General features: G+C 31.9%; 2 protein-coding genes across 2 annotated transcripts; one reads left to right on the forward strand and one right to left on the reverse strand.

Moving 5' to 3' along the window:
- Positions 1-4,395: 4,395 nt before the first annotated feature.
- On the reverse strand, positions 4,396-5,410 carry LOC112416796 (uncharacterized). The gene has a single exon (XM_024771529.2). It carries the CDS (start codon positions 5,194-5,196, stop codon positions 4,597-4,599), a length of 600 nt encoding a protein of 199 aa, XP_024627297.1. The 5' UTR covers positions 5,197-5,410; the 3' UTR covers positions 4,396-4,596.
- An 11,073-nt stretch (positions 5,411-16,483) lies between these two features.
- On the forward strand, positions 16,484-17,476 carry LOC112418680 (protein FAR1-RELATED SEQUENCE 5-like). Its single transcript, XM_024775150.1, has one exon. The coding sequence runs from the start codon at positions 16,484-16,486 to the stop codon at positions 17,474-17,476; it is 993 nt and encodes a 330-aa protein (XP_024630918.1).
- The last annotated feature ends 1,632 nt before the right edge of the window (positions 17,477-19,108 follow it).

Here is a 19,108-nt window from a genome sequence, read left to right on the forward strand (position 1 = left end):
AATGCACAAGAAGTGCAAGACGAGAATTTAAAAGAAACATTCAATAAGTACGGTGTACTAACCAACATAAGAGAAAACGATAATACACCAATTGCGAGGGAAAAAAATAAGGTTAATCCACCAGCTAAGTTCATGATTTTAGCATTCAACCACAAAAAAATAAATTTACTTCACTACAAGAAACATTGCATTTTGCAGAATCCCAGACAAAAGGGTAAAATCCCTGAAAAAATGGACGTTTGTGAGGGATTTTACCAAGGACGGAAACCCTGTAAAAACCCTTCATCGCAAAAAATAAGTGAGGGGTTACACCCCTAGGAAAAAAACGTGGGGTCAAACTCCTGGCAAACTGTGTCACTAAAGCCCTGTCTTATTCCCTGGCAAAATTCATCACTTTTGTCTCCAAAGTAAAGAACAATAGCATCTGCGAAGCAGACTTAAATTTTAGCACCTAAAAGATAGAGATTGAAATTTTAGCACCTAAGAATAATAACACAAAAAAGGTAAAAGTATATAAACACGCAATTAATTACATTTTAAACTTTTGATTGAAAAATTCTCCAATGTTAAACTCATAACAACAATAATACGTGATACTAGAGCTGTCGAAACGGGCCGGGCCAAGGGCTTTTGAGGGCCGGGCTAAAAAGGCCGGTTTGAATATGGGGCTGGAAAAGTAGAGCCCGAGCTCGGCCCTTTACGGGCTCCTGGACTAACGGGCCAGCCCAGTCCCGTCTTTTTTTTCTTCATTTTTTTTCATTATTTAATGACTGAAAACATAATAACATAAATGTACACAAAATTTACAGTGAACAAAAGATAAATTTAGTTTGGTCCAAGAGAATAACAATTATTCATACTAACATAGTAACATTAACATAATTGTACACTAAAAAAAGTATATTTATTAAATTCATTTGCTAATTAGTATAATTACTATATATAATTTTTTTAGGGAACATCATAGTCACTATATTGTCTTGCAAGATCCACATATATGATATAATTAATTAATTAGCCAACACATGTAAAAATAAATTAAAAAAAAGAAAGAAAGATAAAGGGTACTAAACTGAGTTGACGGTGAGGAAAGGAAATCACAATGCAACCATAAGCAAAAGGGTTTCAAAAGTGGGAAATAAAAGCATAACATTTTTAACATCATAGGAGAACAAGAGTCAAGAAACAATGATGAAACATGACCACTTTGATTTTTGTTTTTCCTTCATTTTAATTAGAAGTGTAAAAAATAACGCTTTTTTTTTTTGAGGGCTGCCCTTAGCCCGAACGGGCTTCGGGCTTTTTCGGGCGGGCTAAAAAGCCCTGAAAAAATCCGGGCTGCTATTTATCGGCCCAAACCCTGCATTTTATTCGGGCTTTCGGGCTGGCCCGTAAGGCCCGGTCCATTTTGACAGCTCTACGTGATACAAAATTAGTGTTATATTTTTTAGAGGAATCATAGATACAAAAACCTCATTTTCAACTAAAATATAATTTATTTTGTTATGAAAATTATCCCAATTTCTTGGATAATAAATATCATCAATATTTTTAATATTAGTGAAACACATTATTAAGAACAAATGACCCAAAAAATATCATAAATTTCTTCAATAATAATTTTTTGACACATTTTTAAGAACATCCAAAAGAAAATATTGGGATGGTGTATGCGGGAATATGGGGGTATATATACAAATTTTGTCAAAAAGGGCTAAAAATATTAACACATCTCAGCCTAGTTCTTCAATATATCAATGTTTGGGCCCTTATGGTAAATTATGCTATTTATACCCTACAAAAAACAAATATTTCTATATGCACCCCCAACTTAAAAAAAAAATCTAGGCCTCTGTCGGCATGGGCCCTAGGCCGTTGCACCCCCGGCCTATGCTTAGGGTCGGCCCTGGTTAGTGTCAATTTTCGGACATGGATCTGGTGCAGTTAAAAACAACACGGTTTTAGTATTAACCATTGAATGGTTTGATAAAGTAAAAATATTTGCATCCAATGACTACAATAGCAAACTGTGTGGAACTGTGGTATTTATTTACAGCAGCAAATCATAATCCCAATTTGTCAAACATATCACATTATTTAGAAAGTAGCCCTCACTAGTCCAAATCAACATGCTCGTCAACATTGAATTACACTCTTTATTAAAGCGTATTATACCAACATCCAAGTAATTCCGTAAAAAGTAAAGTGTGTATAAGAACCTTTTTTAGGGGGACTGTATATAAGAACTTGTCAAAGAACACTGAGCAATGTTGTCTACCTTGAAGTTACGTTGAAGACCCATTGTGCTAATATAGCCTTCTTGTATTTGATGTAGCGCTAATATTTTTAAGCAGAAACCTCGCCTATTCATTTCACAATTCACATCGAAACTCCATGATTACCAAATTCGAAGTTCGAAAAGAATAAATAAAAAATTTCATATAAAACAAAAATAGTCCTTACTAAAGGTTTTACCACCAACTATTACGTCAATTTTCAAGTGTGAGTGAGCTTGTAGAAAAATGAGAATAAAGAATGAAGAAGGACACCCACTCTAGTGCAAAAAAAGAAGGTTTAAATGCAGTTTCCAGTTTCCACCCCAATTGCTTTCTCTGATCTCTTCTTTCAGCTCCACTTCGAATCCTAGACATTCATAAATCATCTTCTCCACAGAAAGATTTTCAAGACCAACCTTTAACAACCTCAGATCCAAAGGATTCCTGTAGATAACCAAACGATGCTTCGAGCGTGCCATCATGGTAACAGTGACAGTAATCTTGGTTCCGTTAATGTTGACGGTGAAAATGCTGCAGTTGAAAAAGCGCTGACAGTCCACGACGGTTGCCATTGTTTTGGGTAACAGCGTATGAGATCAGATGGGAAAACTTAGGGGGATGTATTGGATTAGGATTTTATGGGATTTTAAAAGACTTTTTAATTATGAAAAAGTCTTGTGGTATTCAATCAAGACTTTTTGCAATTTAAAAAAAGTCTTGTGGTATTCAATCAAGACTCTTTGTCATTTTAAAAAAGTCTTGAGGTATTCAATCAAGACTTTTCATCACTTAAAAAAAGTCTTGTGGTATTCAAAATCATTCAAATTTCGAAGGATTATTTAATAAATTGGATTTTGATGGATTTTGTGGGATTTTGTAGTGTAATTTTAACAAGAAAAAGTCTTTCATAAAAAATGAGATTTCTTGAGATTGTTTTTCTTTTAAAAGTTATTATCTCTTTCTTCTCCTTTCTCTCTCTCTCCCTCCCCTCCCTGTTCTCTCCCTTCTCTCTTCGTTTCTCTATCTCTCCATTCTCTCTCTCTCTCTCTCTCTCTCTCTCTCATCTCTCATCCCCCCTCTCTCCCTCTCTCTATCTCATAAAAAAATAAAAAATTGTATTGAGAATATTATTATACAGAGTATGTCGTAATCAATGCTCCGCAAATCGAGTGTTAACTCTCTGAGAACCGAGTTTATGTTTTTAGGTACAAAAATCGTGTTAACTCTGAGGTAAACTCGGTTTCTGGTATAATCGGAAGGTTTAACGAGTTTGACTAAGTTAACATTCGGTAAACTTGTGTAAACTCGACCGATCTGTAATCGCTGATACAATTTTTTTTTGAAAGATTTGTAACAAATAAAAATTTTTGTGGGAATAACATTTTTAACAAATAAAAAATGTGTATTGAGAATAATGTGTTAGAATGTTTTTTAGTCCCGTAAAATCTTATAAAATCTATAAAATTTTTAAAATTTGAAAATCAATAGTAAAAGAATTTTTTATTTATTTTATTTTTCTTTATTCAAACGCTAGAATTTATTTGTTCATTATTTTTATCATTCACGCTTGAAAGTTTGTTGTTTCTCCCCTAAAATTCATTGAATCCTTTGAAATTTTAAAATCACATAAAATCCTTTGAAATCCTTAAAAGTCAGTGTGATAAATCCTTTAAAATCTTGAGTGTATAAAGTCTTTTACATAAAAAGTATTTTAAAATCTCACAGAATCAATACAATCTCACACAGTCTTTTAAAATCTTAAAGACTTTTTTTATTAAAATTGTCTTTTAAAATCCTAATCCAATACACCCCTCTTAGTGATGCGGTTGCGTATTTATTAGTGTCTAATTAGGGTTTACAACTTCTGCTCACGTGTCATTAAATACCAACAACAATTTCTCCATTCAATAAATCAAGCTCGCTCTTTATCGTTTAATCTATTACGTCTAAGTGTGAGCATGAGCTTTGAGAATTGAAGAAAGAAATGAGAATTGAAGAATGAGGGAGGAAAAACACTCACTCTCGTGCAAGGGATATAACCATATTAAGTAAGAATTGTGTTGCAACTATCATTATATTCAGAATTTCGACTGATTGTATAAAATAAACAACATAAGAATTAAAACAAAAGATCATAAGCATATAATAAAAAAACATCTTGCAGTAATAAGAAATTGATCAACAATTTTGTAGGTTTTTCAGATTACAACTTTGATCATAAATAGGCATATAAAAAACAAAGAAATATTAGATGCAAAATCCCACATATCCATAGATCAACCAACCCCAATACCAATAGTAAGATTCAGAGCAAGCACGATCAGAACCCAAGTAACCACAAATTAAGTTTGACCCCACAGTTTAAAGCACAGTAAGATTCAAGGCAAGCATAGAGAACTTGATCATCGCTGAGCTTTTCTTGATTCCAATCACTTGTTCTGATCTCTTCTTTCAGATCCACTCTGAATCCAAGACATTCATAAATGATCCCCTCAGTAGTAAGATTTTCAAGACCATCCTTCAACAACCTCAGATCCATAGGATCATAGTTCATCACCAAACCGTACTTGGATAAAAGCAACTGGCGATGACCACGGTTCCAGAACCCTCCGAATCTGCAATGACTGCTATAGACGAAACTACGGAGGTTTGGTGGTATGCAATCGGCCCGAGAGAGCTGGAAAATCAAGCATCGGACACCCACGCAGAGATGCAACGTGTTCGCAGCAGGATCCATGCTGAGGGCGACTTCAAGTCGGTACCTGCGGAGAAGGTCGGCGCCGATGGAGACCGTGGTGTTGATCCATTCTTGGACCACGGAGGCAGAGGCAGTAACGGTGACGGTAATGTTGGTTCCGTTAATGTTGACGGTGAAATTGCTGTGGTTGGGAAAGTGCTGACGATCGGCGATGGTTGCCATTTTTTTTTTTTTTTTTGTAACGGCGATTGAGATGAGATGGGATGATTTTGAGATTGCTCTGAAACAGTTGCGTATTTTTAGTGTCAAATTAGGGTTAACTCTGCTCACGTGTCCATCTCAATACTACTTCTTCTTCTTCTATATTAATAAATAAATCAAAAAATACATTAGTTTATTTTATCATGATTATATGTTGGATTCGGTACCTGGTGAAGAGAGGGTGTATCTTAGATTTGATACCTAAATAGTGATGCAATCGATGATATCTACATGCCATAATTCTTTAAGAGTTATAGCATTCTTTAAGAACTTTTGAATTACGACTCGAAGTTGGAGCATCAATGATGTTGTTAAGAGTAGCTCAGTTCCTAGGATTATTATGTAATGGAACTTGACTAATGATGACAAAAATGAGAAAATATCCCTTCAAAAAAATGGAAAATTATATCATTGAAGGAAAATTGTTGTAACTTTAATGAAGATCTTTTGAAGAATGTATATTCCAATAATTGTGAGTTTTTAACTATTTATATTATGCATATAATTTTTTATATCTCTTATTTAATTTACATCTATTAATTTACATAAATGAGTAGTACAAATAACAATCTCTTAAAAATGTTGGAATATATTTATCGTCACTGGTATTTTCACATTGTCAATTATATGTTGTTATTTCAAGAGTTACTTCAAGAGATGGTTGAAGATATCGATAACGGACGAAGATGGCGAATATACTAACGTGACTTCAAACTTTGTTTAGAAAGAAATATTTTGTAATGTATAATAATTAAGGTTTGATACACGAGTCTCTACTATTATATTAATGTCAGTGGCGGAGCGAGAGAAAAATACTAGGGTGGGCTGCCAATAGTGGTGGAGCTAGATTTTATTTTTTTGAAGGCAATTTGTTGGTGGCCAATTTGTTTAGTACGTTAAAAATCATACTAGTCTTCAACTCGATCAATGTATTAGGTCTTTAATCGAACAACTAAGTTATCAATTAAACTACATAATTTACCTGAATAACTCAATAACTCCTTTATGTAACTCAACTTATATAAAATAATGTATATAAATATTAAATCGGATTGAACTGGATGACCAAGTTTAATTTTTTATTAAAGAAAAAACTCATGACATACACTAAAATCAGTAAAATCATTGTATGATAAATTATATTAATAATCATGTAAGATAATAAAATTTGTCCAAAAAAGTAAAATAGTGAAATATATTTTAATTTAACAAAGATTATAGTACTTACCTTGTAAAAAAATAATAATATAGTATTTACAAAATTAACTATATTTTTAAAGAACAACATTAACTATTTATATGATATAAACATTATATAAGGATATTTTAACATTTATATTATATTATATTATATGTGTTTTATTATATTACACATATAAAGTTGTTTTAAACTCTTTAAAAAAAAGTTGTTTTAAATTGAAAAAAGTTGTGGATTATTATTTTCTCTATAAAATGTATTGTTTTGACAAATCCTCTATAAAAGTTGTGTTTAAAAGTGACTTCATTAATTCATCGCTGCCGATTAGTAACATTTTTTAATTAAAAAAAAAAAAGGAAGAATCAAAAAGACCTTTGGCAAGAATTGATCCCACCATTAGTGAAGGACACTATTAGTGATAAACTGCACAAACATATATATATATATATATATATATATATATATATATGTTTGTTATAATATGAGTATAATACCTATAAATAATTTTTTTGGGTGGGCCATGACCCACCTCAGTCCATGAGATGCTCCACCCCTGAATGTATCTCTTATTTGTTCAATCGTCATACTCCAACTCCAACGATGTCAGTTTAGTACTAATTACGTAATGCATCATAGTTCTAATTTTATATATTCAATTACAAATTAGTTATACGGTATAACTTATTCGTCGATTTTATTCATCGGTTGGACCCGTTTCATTTTATATCAAAATTTATCTTGGTCGTTTAGTATTTGTTAACTTTCAATCAATAGTTTCGCCTATAAAAATCTGATGGATATGAAACTAATTACAATAGTTAACTAACATGTAGAGGTACATCTCTAATGAAGAAATATAATCTTAATTCAGCCATTTATATATTGTTCTTTGATGATTAAGTTCACACAGTAAAACTGCTAGCAAAAGACTTCACTAAGATATTTTTAGTGCAAAATGCAATTCTTTCAATTCTAAACTTCTTCAAACTAAATCTACAGATTTAATTTACCCTAAATAGATTGTCCAACCTTCTTGGGGTAAAATTAAATTTACTTAATTTTGCCTCAAGATGATTGGTCAACAAACATCTCAAACTCAAAGCAACCTCTCGAAATCTTCAAAGACGCTTCTTTCTACGAAAGGTCAAAGATGGAAAAACAACATTGTTGTTGTAGAAGGAAGAGGAGGGAGAGAGTTAGGAGGATAAAATGTGAGAAATAGTGAAGAGGAAGAGGATATTTATAGATGGTTTAGGGTAACATAGGTTTTAACTACACTTAATGAGGTTAAAAAACGTGTAAAAACTTATAAAAAAAAAAAAAAACATGTAAAATCAATTAAATTTCATTGGCCACCGTCCAAAAAAACGAGTTCTTGGTGCATGAACTACCGGCCAATCTGCGCGAGTTAACTCACGCTATCGGCCAAAGGTGTGTGAGTTAACTCACGTTGCATGCATGAGTAGCGTGAGTTAACTTACACAGGAGTATTTTGGTCTTTTCAATTGGGAACAAGCACAAATTAGGAATGTGAAGGCCTTTCCTTCGAAAGGAGACCGGGGAAATAAGGACCTGTTTGGTGCGCAGGATAACTAGACAGGATATGATACAATTATCATATCCTGATGAAATCTATTGTTTGGTGCACCAATAGAAAAGGATAAATTAAACATATTTCATTTCCTATCCTACCCAACCTTTCTTATTCATATCCTTGGTTTTTGGTGGGTTAGCAACCTGATATCGTAAAACTATCATACACGCTCTTTATTTCTTCCAACCAAGATTTTACAACTCAAGAGTTTACCTCAACTCGTTTTGCCTAGGTAAACTCGACTCGAAAACTCGTACGAGTTTACATAAAATTAAAATTATATAAAATTTATTATACACATGACTAATATAATATTGTAAATAGGTCAATAGTGCAAAATATGGCTTAATAACAAAGAAAAATTATACTAAACTACCATAATAAAACGTTATGCTCTACTTAGCATCAAAATACAAAAATTAACGTCCAAAATCATAAGTTTCATAAGTCCCTAAGTTTAAGCCATCCATAAAACCATCCAAAAAAGAAAGTTTCATAAGTTCCTAAAGTTGTTAATAAAACTATCTAAAAAATAAACTAGTTAATTTCTTTAAAAGGTCAACAAATACCACCACAGCAACCATAACCAGCGTTGCAATCATCGACGTCGAAATCTGAATTTTCACCGTCGAAATCGCAACCCTAATTGGTATGTGCTCCCATGTTCATGGTTTGAGAACTTAGAGAAGAAAGAAAAAGAATGTTCCATCTCAGTGTTCCTGTAAATGTAACTATTCAGTAAACGTTTCAATCTTTGGGCTTTATAGAAAAGGAATTGGGTTTTGAAAAGGATGGGCCCAATAAAGGGGTCGATTTTTTTTTTTGTAGATGTAAACTTGTAAAACTCGGTCAAACTCGTCAAACCTTTCGATTTTACCAGAAACCGAGCTTAACTCCGAATTAACACGGTTTTGGTACCTAAACACATAAACTCGATAAACTCGAAGTATTAACACTCGATTTACGGAACATTGCTTCTAACATCCTTGTTCGACTCCCGCAACATGCTATCTACGATTGTTTCCAACTATTTCATTCCAATAAAAATTTCTTTTTCTTTCTGCGTTGCATCCGTGGTTGCAATTCAAATTCAATATTTTTTCTTGCATTTTGTGATTTGATTTTTTTTCCAAAGCCCAATCATTTGTCCGCATCTTGCTACTTGCTATTTATTTTTTTTATTTTTTTTGTCAAGTAGTCTAGTGGCTAGAGAAATATATGTTTTCTCTTACGTAACTACATATGTTTTTTTTTTTAAGAAACATATGTTTATTATAATGTGATTGAATATTTTAATTTATAGTAGTACAGTTTTTTTTTTGTCCAATTATATGAAACTATTTCATGGGGCCGGGTCATTTCACGGAAATGGAAGGCTTTTCCTCTATTAGAGAAGGCCCTCTGAAGTCAAGGGGAACTGCATTAATTCTTGGAAAAAAAAGGCTTCTGCAGCTGATCCAGCGGTAAAAGATTTATTTCAACCGAGGGGCATTAGTCAATCAATGAAAAGGAAGAAGTTGATTAGTTCAAGAAGTAGTTTGGCTTCCCGCTTTCGAATCAAAGCATGGGCATCTGCAACTAAGAGGGAACAGTAGATCGTCGATTGAAGAGCCAGGTCAGTCAACTTATATTGATTATTGATTCGACTAGAGGGACTCCTAGCAACTTGTAGGGGCCCCATGGAGATGTAGGAGCTGCCAGCTGGATCGACCAATAAATGATAGGCCAGAGGGATGGGCTCATTCGACTAATTAGTGATCCCTGGCCCTACCTAACAAAGAGATGTCCCAGACTGCCTATTTCTAGATAGATTCTATGGATGATGATCTGTCTCTTTATTGGACCAAAGAGTGGCTCTCCGCGGAGTTCGTTCCAATGCTTGTCGTTCCTTGCAAGATTGAGATATCAAGGCTGGTACCAAAGCAAAGAGAAGAATAAGAATCTAATCTCTGCTGCCCTGGTTAACGCTGGACACTCATAGGGCTTCCCTTGCACAAGTTCAGCCATACACACCTCTTTGTCTTCAGATTCAGGGGTCGAATCATACTCGACCACAACTATTTCTTGGGGCGACATGAGACAAAAAAGGGGAAAGAGAGAGATGGAGTTTCTCTCGTAACCTTACTGAAATTAAAATAGGGGGCTCGGATCATTCCCACCCACTTGATTCGCCTAAATCCACCCAAGGTGTTGGGTAAAGAGCAGAATTCTTGAATTAATTACTTTGTTAATATTAAAACAAAATTTGACTTGTTAAGAAAATGTAAATATTTTCAATGTTTATTTTATTTAATTTGTCCAGACTATAATTGGGTAGGGCAATGAACTACTTGATAGTTCATAGTTGAGAGAGTGCACATTCAAACACAATGCATCAACCCAAAATTTGAGTCATAGTTGATATTTGAGAGAGAGATATCTATGTTTTTCTATCTTGATAATCCATTGTTTAAGATGGATTTTTCTTTTAAATAAAAGTTTAAATAAGTTGGGTTTCGAGATCTCATCAGAGTCAAAAAAATAAAAATTAAAGGCTTAAAAAGTACTTACAAATTGCCCCAAATAAAATTCTAACAAGGGTTGAATTCCGATCTTTGCATAGTTATGAGTCAATTTCATACCAACTAGATTTATCTTGTTGGCATTTTCTAATGATAGGTGAAACATGATAAACAGAACAAAATGTTTAATTTGATTTTGGTTTTTGTTTTCTTGTGTAATTTTGTATTTTATATAAATTGGTCAAGGCAGCTCAAAAAATTGACTAATCAAAGTATCCGAAATTATAGAAGCCAGACATTTATCACTCGTTTTTTATATAACAAAATAAATCCGAAAATTTCTCCTCAAAAAATAAAAAATCCTAACATTTGTTTTGACAAAAATATAACTCCTAAAACTAAAGGAAAATGCATTAATCAACTTTATTCATTTGTCAGCAAGGTCGATTTTTTTAGATGAGTGTCATTTATAACATGCTTAATTGGAGTATTTTTCCAGAAGTTTGTTTACTCCACACAGTATACTTTATAGCTTCGTACTAGACTACTAGTGTTTGTTTTGAGATACTTTATACTATTACTACTAGCTTAGTAACTTGATCTGGATAAATTGAGAAGGTTGGCCGCAACGTGCGATTGATATTGAAAGTGGAGGGTGCACGTTCAAACACTCTAAGGCTCTGTTTGGTAAAAATAGTGAATAGCTTATAAGTTAGTTGATAGCTGATGACTGATAGCTTATAGCTGATGACTTATAGCTGATAAGCTAGTTGAAGTGTTTGATAAAATTAGCAGTTCAACTGACTTATAAATGTAAAGGACATAAAAGAACATTCTTATTTCATATTAAAATTTATATTCATTAATATTTAAGTATTTATAATTTATTAATTTAATATTTTTTTATACATTATCTTTAGAAAAATATAAAGAGTATCCACTGAGAAAACAAAATATAAAGAGTAAAAGATTTGAACGTACAAAAAAAAGTATGGAAATAAAATATAACGAGTTTAGTGCATTTAAGTGTAGTAAAAGTATTAAAAAAATGTGATTATTGTAACTAGTGTTTTAAATTACTTAGACAAAAAAAATATAGACGTGAAATGATATATGAAAAACAATTTAAGGCTAACACCTTTAATAAAAATAATGTAAGCCTAACCAAATTTTTTTTTTTTTTTTGTGGGTCAAGTAGCTTAGTGGCTAGAGAAATTTACCTTAAAGATGAATAAGTGGGGTGTCCGGGGTTCGACCCCTACACATATTGCTCATTATCCCTTACCAAATAAGCTAAGCTCATAAGGACCCTAACCAAAAGAATTTAAACGTCACTAATTTTTTTTTTGCCCTTTTTATGAAAAATTATAACGTGATTCATGATTTTTTTTTTTATTTAAACGGAAGGCAATGATCATTTTTATTTATAAAAAAAGAAAATATATATATATATTATGACGTAGGTAGGTATAATGCAGTTGCTTAAAAACATAATTATATCTATTATTACAATAAAGGAAGGCAATGAATATTTATAAGGTAATTATATCTATTAGTTAAATTATAATAAATTATAAAGGATAAAAATGGATTTTAGATAAAATATTAAGGGTAAAAATGGAAGAACTTTTGAGAAGCTATAAGCTCAAACGCTATTTGAAATAGCTTCTGAAAAATAGCTTATAAGCTCATGAAATAAGCTATAAGTTCATAGTGAAAAAGCATTACCAAACAGAGCTTTTTTTGTCATACGAACTTATAAGCTATAAGCTCATTGAGGTGTCTTACCAAACAAACCCTTAACACTCAAATAAATAAGCAATGAGTGCGAGCTTAAAGTTGAGAGATTGTACCTTGCATTGTTGTAAAAATGAGTATTTATAGTCCTCGAAAGGAGCCGTTGTAGAATAAAGGAGTGACCGTTACAAATAGTGCCCTTCAATTGTGTGTTCCGGTAGCCATTGGAGTTTGGAGGGCATTGAATCCGCCGAGGCATTAGTGATTGAGAAAATTCTATGTCATGTTGATTGCTTTTCAAGTTGAGTGTACTTCAAAAGTGGATTGAGAGGATGCAAAAGAATAAGTTGACGAATTCCATATAGTTGAGATATTGTTTATTATATTTATAAAATTAATAGACTAAATTTATTATTTATTCTAAATTAAAACAGCATTACACATTAAATCGTATTGGGCATCAAATTGAATCATTGTGTATTAAAAACTTGGGTGATTTGAATTATTATTGTACATGTGCTCTTGGAGCAAATGGAAATGGAGGCATGGTTTTATGGCGAATAGATTGTCTCAGTTTTTCTCATTATTTTCAAGTGGATAAATCATCCCCCTTGATTTCACCTTTATCCTTTAAAAAAAAAGTGTTTAAAAAAAATAAAATTGAGGATCTTACTTATTTCTCATGCCAAATCAAGTGTTTAAAAAATAAAAAATAAACTTGACGTTTTTTTTATTTCGCTGGGATGGTTGTCGTATCAGAGTCTTGGTGTTATTTTATTTGGTGACAATAATTGAGGATCTTACTTCGAACATGTTTATCACATTTTTTTTACCGTTGATGCATGTTTTACATCATACAAAATTGTGGTTAACAATACTAATGTAGATGATTGTCTTGTCATTTGAGTTACAATCAAAAATTGTTTTGTTGATTGAGTTATTAACTTCCCTATCAGTCATAATCATGTTTTTTTTTTTTGGTACAAACATTCATAATCATGTTATTAGGAAGGAAAATTAGGAAAGAGGAGTGTTATTTGAACAACCATTTGATTGACTTTTGAGACAATCATAATTTACAAAAGAAAAGTAGGTATTTGCACGAAAACCAATGCAATAGACAGATAAAGTAAAAAATAATGTGAGTATGAGAGAGAAAGTTGTCACAAAGTGGATGTTCAAATATCATTTCTCTAATATGTCTTCAATCACGTGAACTTAATTGTTAACATCTTTGTCCGTACAACTACTAAAAAAATTGTCCATAAGATCATAGTTTTAAAATTCGGCTCGGTCATCGATTCGACAGGGATACTGGATCATTGGGTTAATGGTCGAACCACCGAGTCGTTGGTTGAACCGCATGGCTGAACCTGATTAAACCAAATAACTCGGTTAGACGACTCGGCTTAGGATTCATTTTTTTTAGGTATTTAGCTAGATTAAATCGGATTGAATCAATGACTCAAGCACTTAAAAACTAAAAATTTGTAATTTGTATATTAATACTTGTATGACTTTTTTTTTTATAAAGAGTATAGCTCTATTTTGTTGACAAGAAATATATATATATATTTTAGAAAACAAAAAATATATTTTGATTTGCATATCTATTAATATTAATATAATATGTAAATTTTCTAAAAAAAATATGATTTATATATTTATATTTATTTATTTTTTAAGGAGAGATGGTATGTATATAATTTTTTAGAAGATATTTATTATTATTATTATTTTTAAAGAATATATGTATATTATAATATTAGTGTAAATATTATAATTATGATCTGTTGTGTTTGAACAAAGAAAAATTATGTATCACCGTGAGTTTAGCTTAGTTGGTAGAGACAATGTATAATATATGTAAAGGTCGTAGGTTCAAACCCCGAATACCAAAAAAAAAAAATTATGTGTTTTTTTCTTTGACAAATGAAGATATAATTTGGTTATATAATACACTACAACTTATGACACAAGCATGTGGTTGTTGTAGTGGTAAAGTTTTTATTGATTCACTTAGGTGGGTGCTGTTTGATTCATGCCATTACCAACTTTTTCAAAATCAAAAGTCAAAGCAGTTGAAGCCAAAAGAATTGCGCATTTAATTAGCTTTAATCAGTATTAATTGTGCATAATGATTTAATTAATGACTAATTATGCTTTTAAATGTATAAAAATTCATTGAATCAGATTGACCCAAAAATCGGCTGAGTCGGCTGAGTCATCGGTTTTTTACGGGTTTCACCGATTTAATTGCACAACCGATCTAACATTGATATACCCACCAGTTCCCAATTGGACCGGTTTGACCGGCCAATGTGAACCGGTTTTTAAAACTATGCATAAGATTATGGAAAGAGCAAAAACTATATTGTACACGGTTGATTGTTTGGTTGTGAGCTTCACATTTTTATTTTGAAGCGAGTAGATGTCTATCCACATTTTTGCCTTTCAAAATAATTTTTGTGTGGATTATCTTCTTTCCTTTCTTTGTCACCACCTCTCATGTCATGTCACATATCTAGAAGAGTGGTTATAATTTATAATACACTTTTTTGTGTTGGTAAACTCTATGTTATAGTGCGGTGGTGAGAATTAATTTTGATATAATTGAGTTTGAGAGAATTGATTTTGGTTAAAAATGAGTTGGATGTGAATTGATTTATGTTTGAATACATTTTATGAAATTGATTCTTATTGATGTTTTTTTTAGGGGTGATTCTTATTGATGTTGTTTAGATAGTTTGAATCAGAATTAATTTTTAATGCAAAATTATCAAAATGGGTATTAATATCTATTTAAAATTAGAGTTCATTTTTCTTTAATAAACTTCGTTTTTATTTTCGGCACCGCTATTTCCAACGAAGGAATTTCCACGGGAATCACGAATTAATGTGTCGTGCACGTGGGTTACATATCTTTTATTTTAAAAGAAAAATCACAAATTGCGTGACTTTCTCCTCTCTCTCACCCAAAAATTGCGCGACTTTCTCTTTGGTTTTTGTTTTCGTTGCCACGCTGCCATAGACAGTTTCATATTTGCATCACAACTGTTGCCTTCCCATCTTGCCTTCGTCTCATAGTCTCTGCATGTTTGTGGAACCACCGGAAAAACTGTCTACCTCTTAAACAAAAGTTTCTATTTTGCTTTACATTCAATTGCAAATAGATTTACAATTACAAGCAGGTATTTGTCGGTATTTTTTTTCTAGATTAATTACTGATATTCAACCTATTAATTATCTGGTTTTTTTTTTTTTTTACTAAGATTAAGAGCCCGTTTGTTATGGATTAAAATAAAAGTGATTTTGATGTAAAATAATTTAGAGATTATATTTATAGATTTATGAAAAATCAGAATCTATTTTGTATTTGTTTACCGTGATAAAAATTACTTTTTTTAAACAAATAATCTAGTTTGTTTGGATACAACTATATAAAAGGGATTTTTTGTTACAAAATTAGTTCAATCTTTTAAAAGATATTTTCTCTCTCATCTAAAAAAAATCTATTTTTTGAGAAGCTGCTCCTAACAGCTTCTCATTTGAAGCTGTTTTAGATTTTTTTAAAAAGCTGCAACAAACGGATACAATATTCTTAAAAGTGATTATTTTTTTAAAATAAATGATTTTTTCCTTGAAAAAGCTATAACAAACCGGCTCTAATTGTTTGGATAATTAATTGTAATTTCTTTAAACGAATTGTTTTAGTGCAAGAAATATCCAAATCATCATCTAGTGAAAGAGAAAATGAAGGAAACGAAAATTATGATGATAATTTAGGTTCAAATATTGTTTGTGAAGAGGATGCCCTACTACTGAAATGACATTTAGCTCGGAAGCGGAAGTTACCTTGTATTACATGAATTATGCTCAATGTATGCGTATCGGAATGAGTAAAATAAGTTCGAAAAATGGAGATGATGGAAAAAAATATTTTACTTTAGCATGTAGTAGTGCAGGAACGTATGTGAGCACTTCAAAGAATCTTTTGAAGCCAAATGCTAGCATTAAAACACAATGTAGGGCAAGACTGAATGCATGTATATGTTTGGATGGAAGAGTTGTTCAAATGTTACTCTTGACCATAATCATAACCTTAGCCCAAACAAGGCACGGTACTTTAGATGTAACAAGAATATGGGGTCTCACATAAAAAGGTGATTAGAGATTAATGATCAAGTAGGTATCAATGTTAGTAGAAATTTTATATCTATGGTTGTTGAAGCAAATGGGTATGAGAATCTCACATTTGGTGAAAAGGACTGTAGGAACTATATAGACAAGGTCAGGCGACTAAGGCTTGGGACAGGAGGCGCTGAAGCAATGCAAAACTATTTCGTTAGAATGCAAAAGCAAAATAGTCAGTTTTATTATGTAATGGATGTGGATGTTGATAGCCGTTTAAGAAATGTATTCTGGGCAGATGCAAGATGTAGGGATGCATATAAATACTTCGGTGAAGTCGCAACTTTTGACACCACTTATTTAGCAAATAAACATGACAGGCCTTTTGCCCCTTTTGTTGGAGTAAATCACCACGGTCAATCTATGTTGTTGGGTTGTGCACTCTTATCAAATGAGGATGCTAAAAAATTTACTTGGTTATTCACCACATGGTTAGAATGCATGTATGGACACACTCCAAATGCCATTATTACTGATCAGGATAAGGCAATGAAAAAGGCGATTGAGGTTGTCTTCCCAAAATTCCGTCATAGATGGTGCTTATGGCATTTAATGAAAAAGGTACCTGAAAAGTTTGGTAAATACTCAGAATATGAGTCTATTAAAGCACGTTTGCATGATGTTGTATATGATTCTTTGAGCAAAAGTGATTTCATAGAGATGTGGGAAAAAATGATTGAATGTTATGAGATACATGATAATGAATGGTTGAAAGGGATATTTGATGAGCGACATCGTTGGGTTCCAGTGTATGTGAGGGTTGTGTTTTGGGTCGGGATGTCAACTACACGACGAAGTGAAAGTATGAATTCATGTTTTGATGGGTATGTATGCTTAAAGACATCATTGAAGCAATTTGTTGAACAATATGACAGTGCATTGAAAGATAAGATTGAAAAGGAAAGCAGGGATGATTTTGGTTCATTTAATTCAGTAATTGCTTGTGTAAGTCATTACCTCAATTTTGAGTTCTTCCATGTTGAATGGCCTAGTTATGGTCGCCCCCTCTTTAAAAGATAAAGTGCGAAATTGCAAATCAGTTGCCCAGGGTGCCCCACCTCAGTAGCTTTATAGTGATTCAAAAAATGATTAATAACCGTCATCCTAACATTACTGACACCTTCCACTGAAACACCCCCCACATCAATTGTGGAAATGGTATTAACCCGCCGTCGACAAGACATAATACCATGAAAATATTTTGAATTAGCATCCCCTTCCCATAACCAATTCAGGCGCGACTGTTGCCAACAAATACTAGAATCAACTCGAGATAGAGAATGTAACTCTGCAGTAAGACCATGAAGTTCCTCCACCTCCTCCTCCTCAAGAGAAGAGACCTCCCATTTTAAATCTAACACCGAAATACGATCCTTCACTTGAGATATTTTGGCCGGAATATTGTTAGTATGTGTGGAATGCCACTCCTTGAGAGTCACCTTAATCAATTTTAATTTTTCCTTCATGACACAACCACCCCACCCTTCCACCTGAAACGATCGCCACTTAGAACTTGCAAAACTCTTGTAACCCGACAGATCTGCCCAACATTTCAACATACGGAAAGGGCGTGGTCCCCAATTTTGTTCATCAGCAGAAAGGATGATAGCACAATGATCAGACAAACCACGTAACTGAGCTGCCTGATCATATCAAAATTTTCATGTATGTTTTTGGTTGTGGGATAATAAAAAATGATTTTAAATGAATGGAGTTTGTAAAATTAATTTTATTTAAAAGTGGATTGAACTTGAATGTAACGTGGTTAATGTTTGAAAACGTGTTCATGTAAAAGATATAAATCTTAAACAATTTTAGCGGAAAAATCAATTATTCTTGAAAACATCTAATCATGTAAAATTTAAGTTTACGCTTTGAGAATCAGTTCTAGATAACTTTAAATGTGAAATAAAATATAGGTTAAATCTAGATACAACATTATTTTTTGGACAACATTTATGACAACCATTTCTTTCTTGTTCTTTTAAGACAAAAACAATAGAGAGAAAAGAGAAAGCGAAAAGGAGAGGGTGATTGAAAGAGTAAAACCATAATGTGAATATCAAATAAAAAATTGTTTAAAAATTTATCATAAATGATTTTACAAGTATCATTTCTCTCTACATCTGCTATAATTATGAATTAATTGTTTTTTTATAGTAAACTTATTAACTATAGATATTTATTTAGTTGACAGAACAATATAAAGGGAGGTTTGAAACCCAGATCTACACCTTTGTAATAAATATAGTTTTTGTTAAAGATTTTAACAATATTACAAATATAATATAAATTACTATGTTTTTGAATCATATCAACAAAAAAATTATAATAGTCAAATTTATTTAAGTGTATCGATAAAAATTAAAAAACCATTTATTCTCTTTATTATAAAAATTAATATAATATTATTAATAAAAAATATTAAAATTTACTTTTAGGTGTCATTGTTATAATTTACTTTTATTAAAATTAAATTATTAATAATATTAAAATTAATTTACTGAATTCTTGATCAAGAAAACATTGGCTCTCAGATCAAAGCTGCCATAACTAGCAAATATATATCCACAATGGTCCTTTCTGATTTACTTCTCATTTTCTATATCAATTATGACTCAAAGATGTTCTGCAGATTAGTATAAAATTTCA

Source organism: Medicago truncatula, chromosome 1 (assembly GCF_003473485.1).
Source record: "Medicago truncatula cultivar Jemalong A17 chromosome 1, MtrunA17r5.0-ANR, whole genome shotgun sequence".
In the NCBI taxonomy this organism is placed as follows: domain Eukaryota; kingdom Viridiplantae; phylum Streptophyta; class Magnoliopsida; order Fabales; family Fabaceae; genus Medicago; species Medicago truncatula.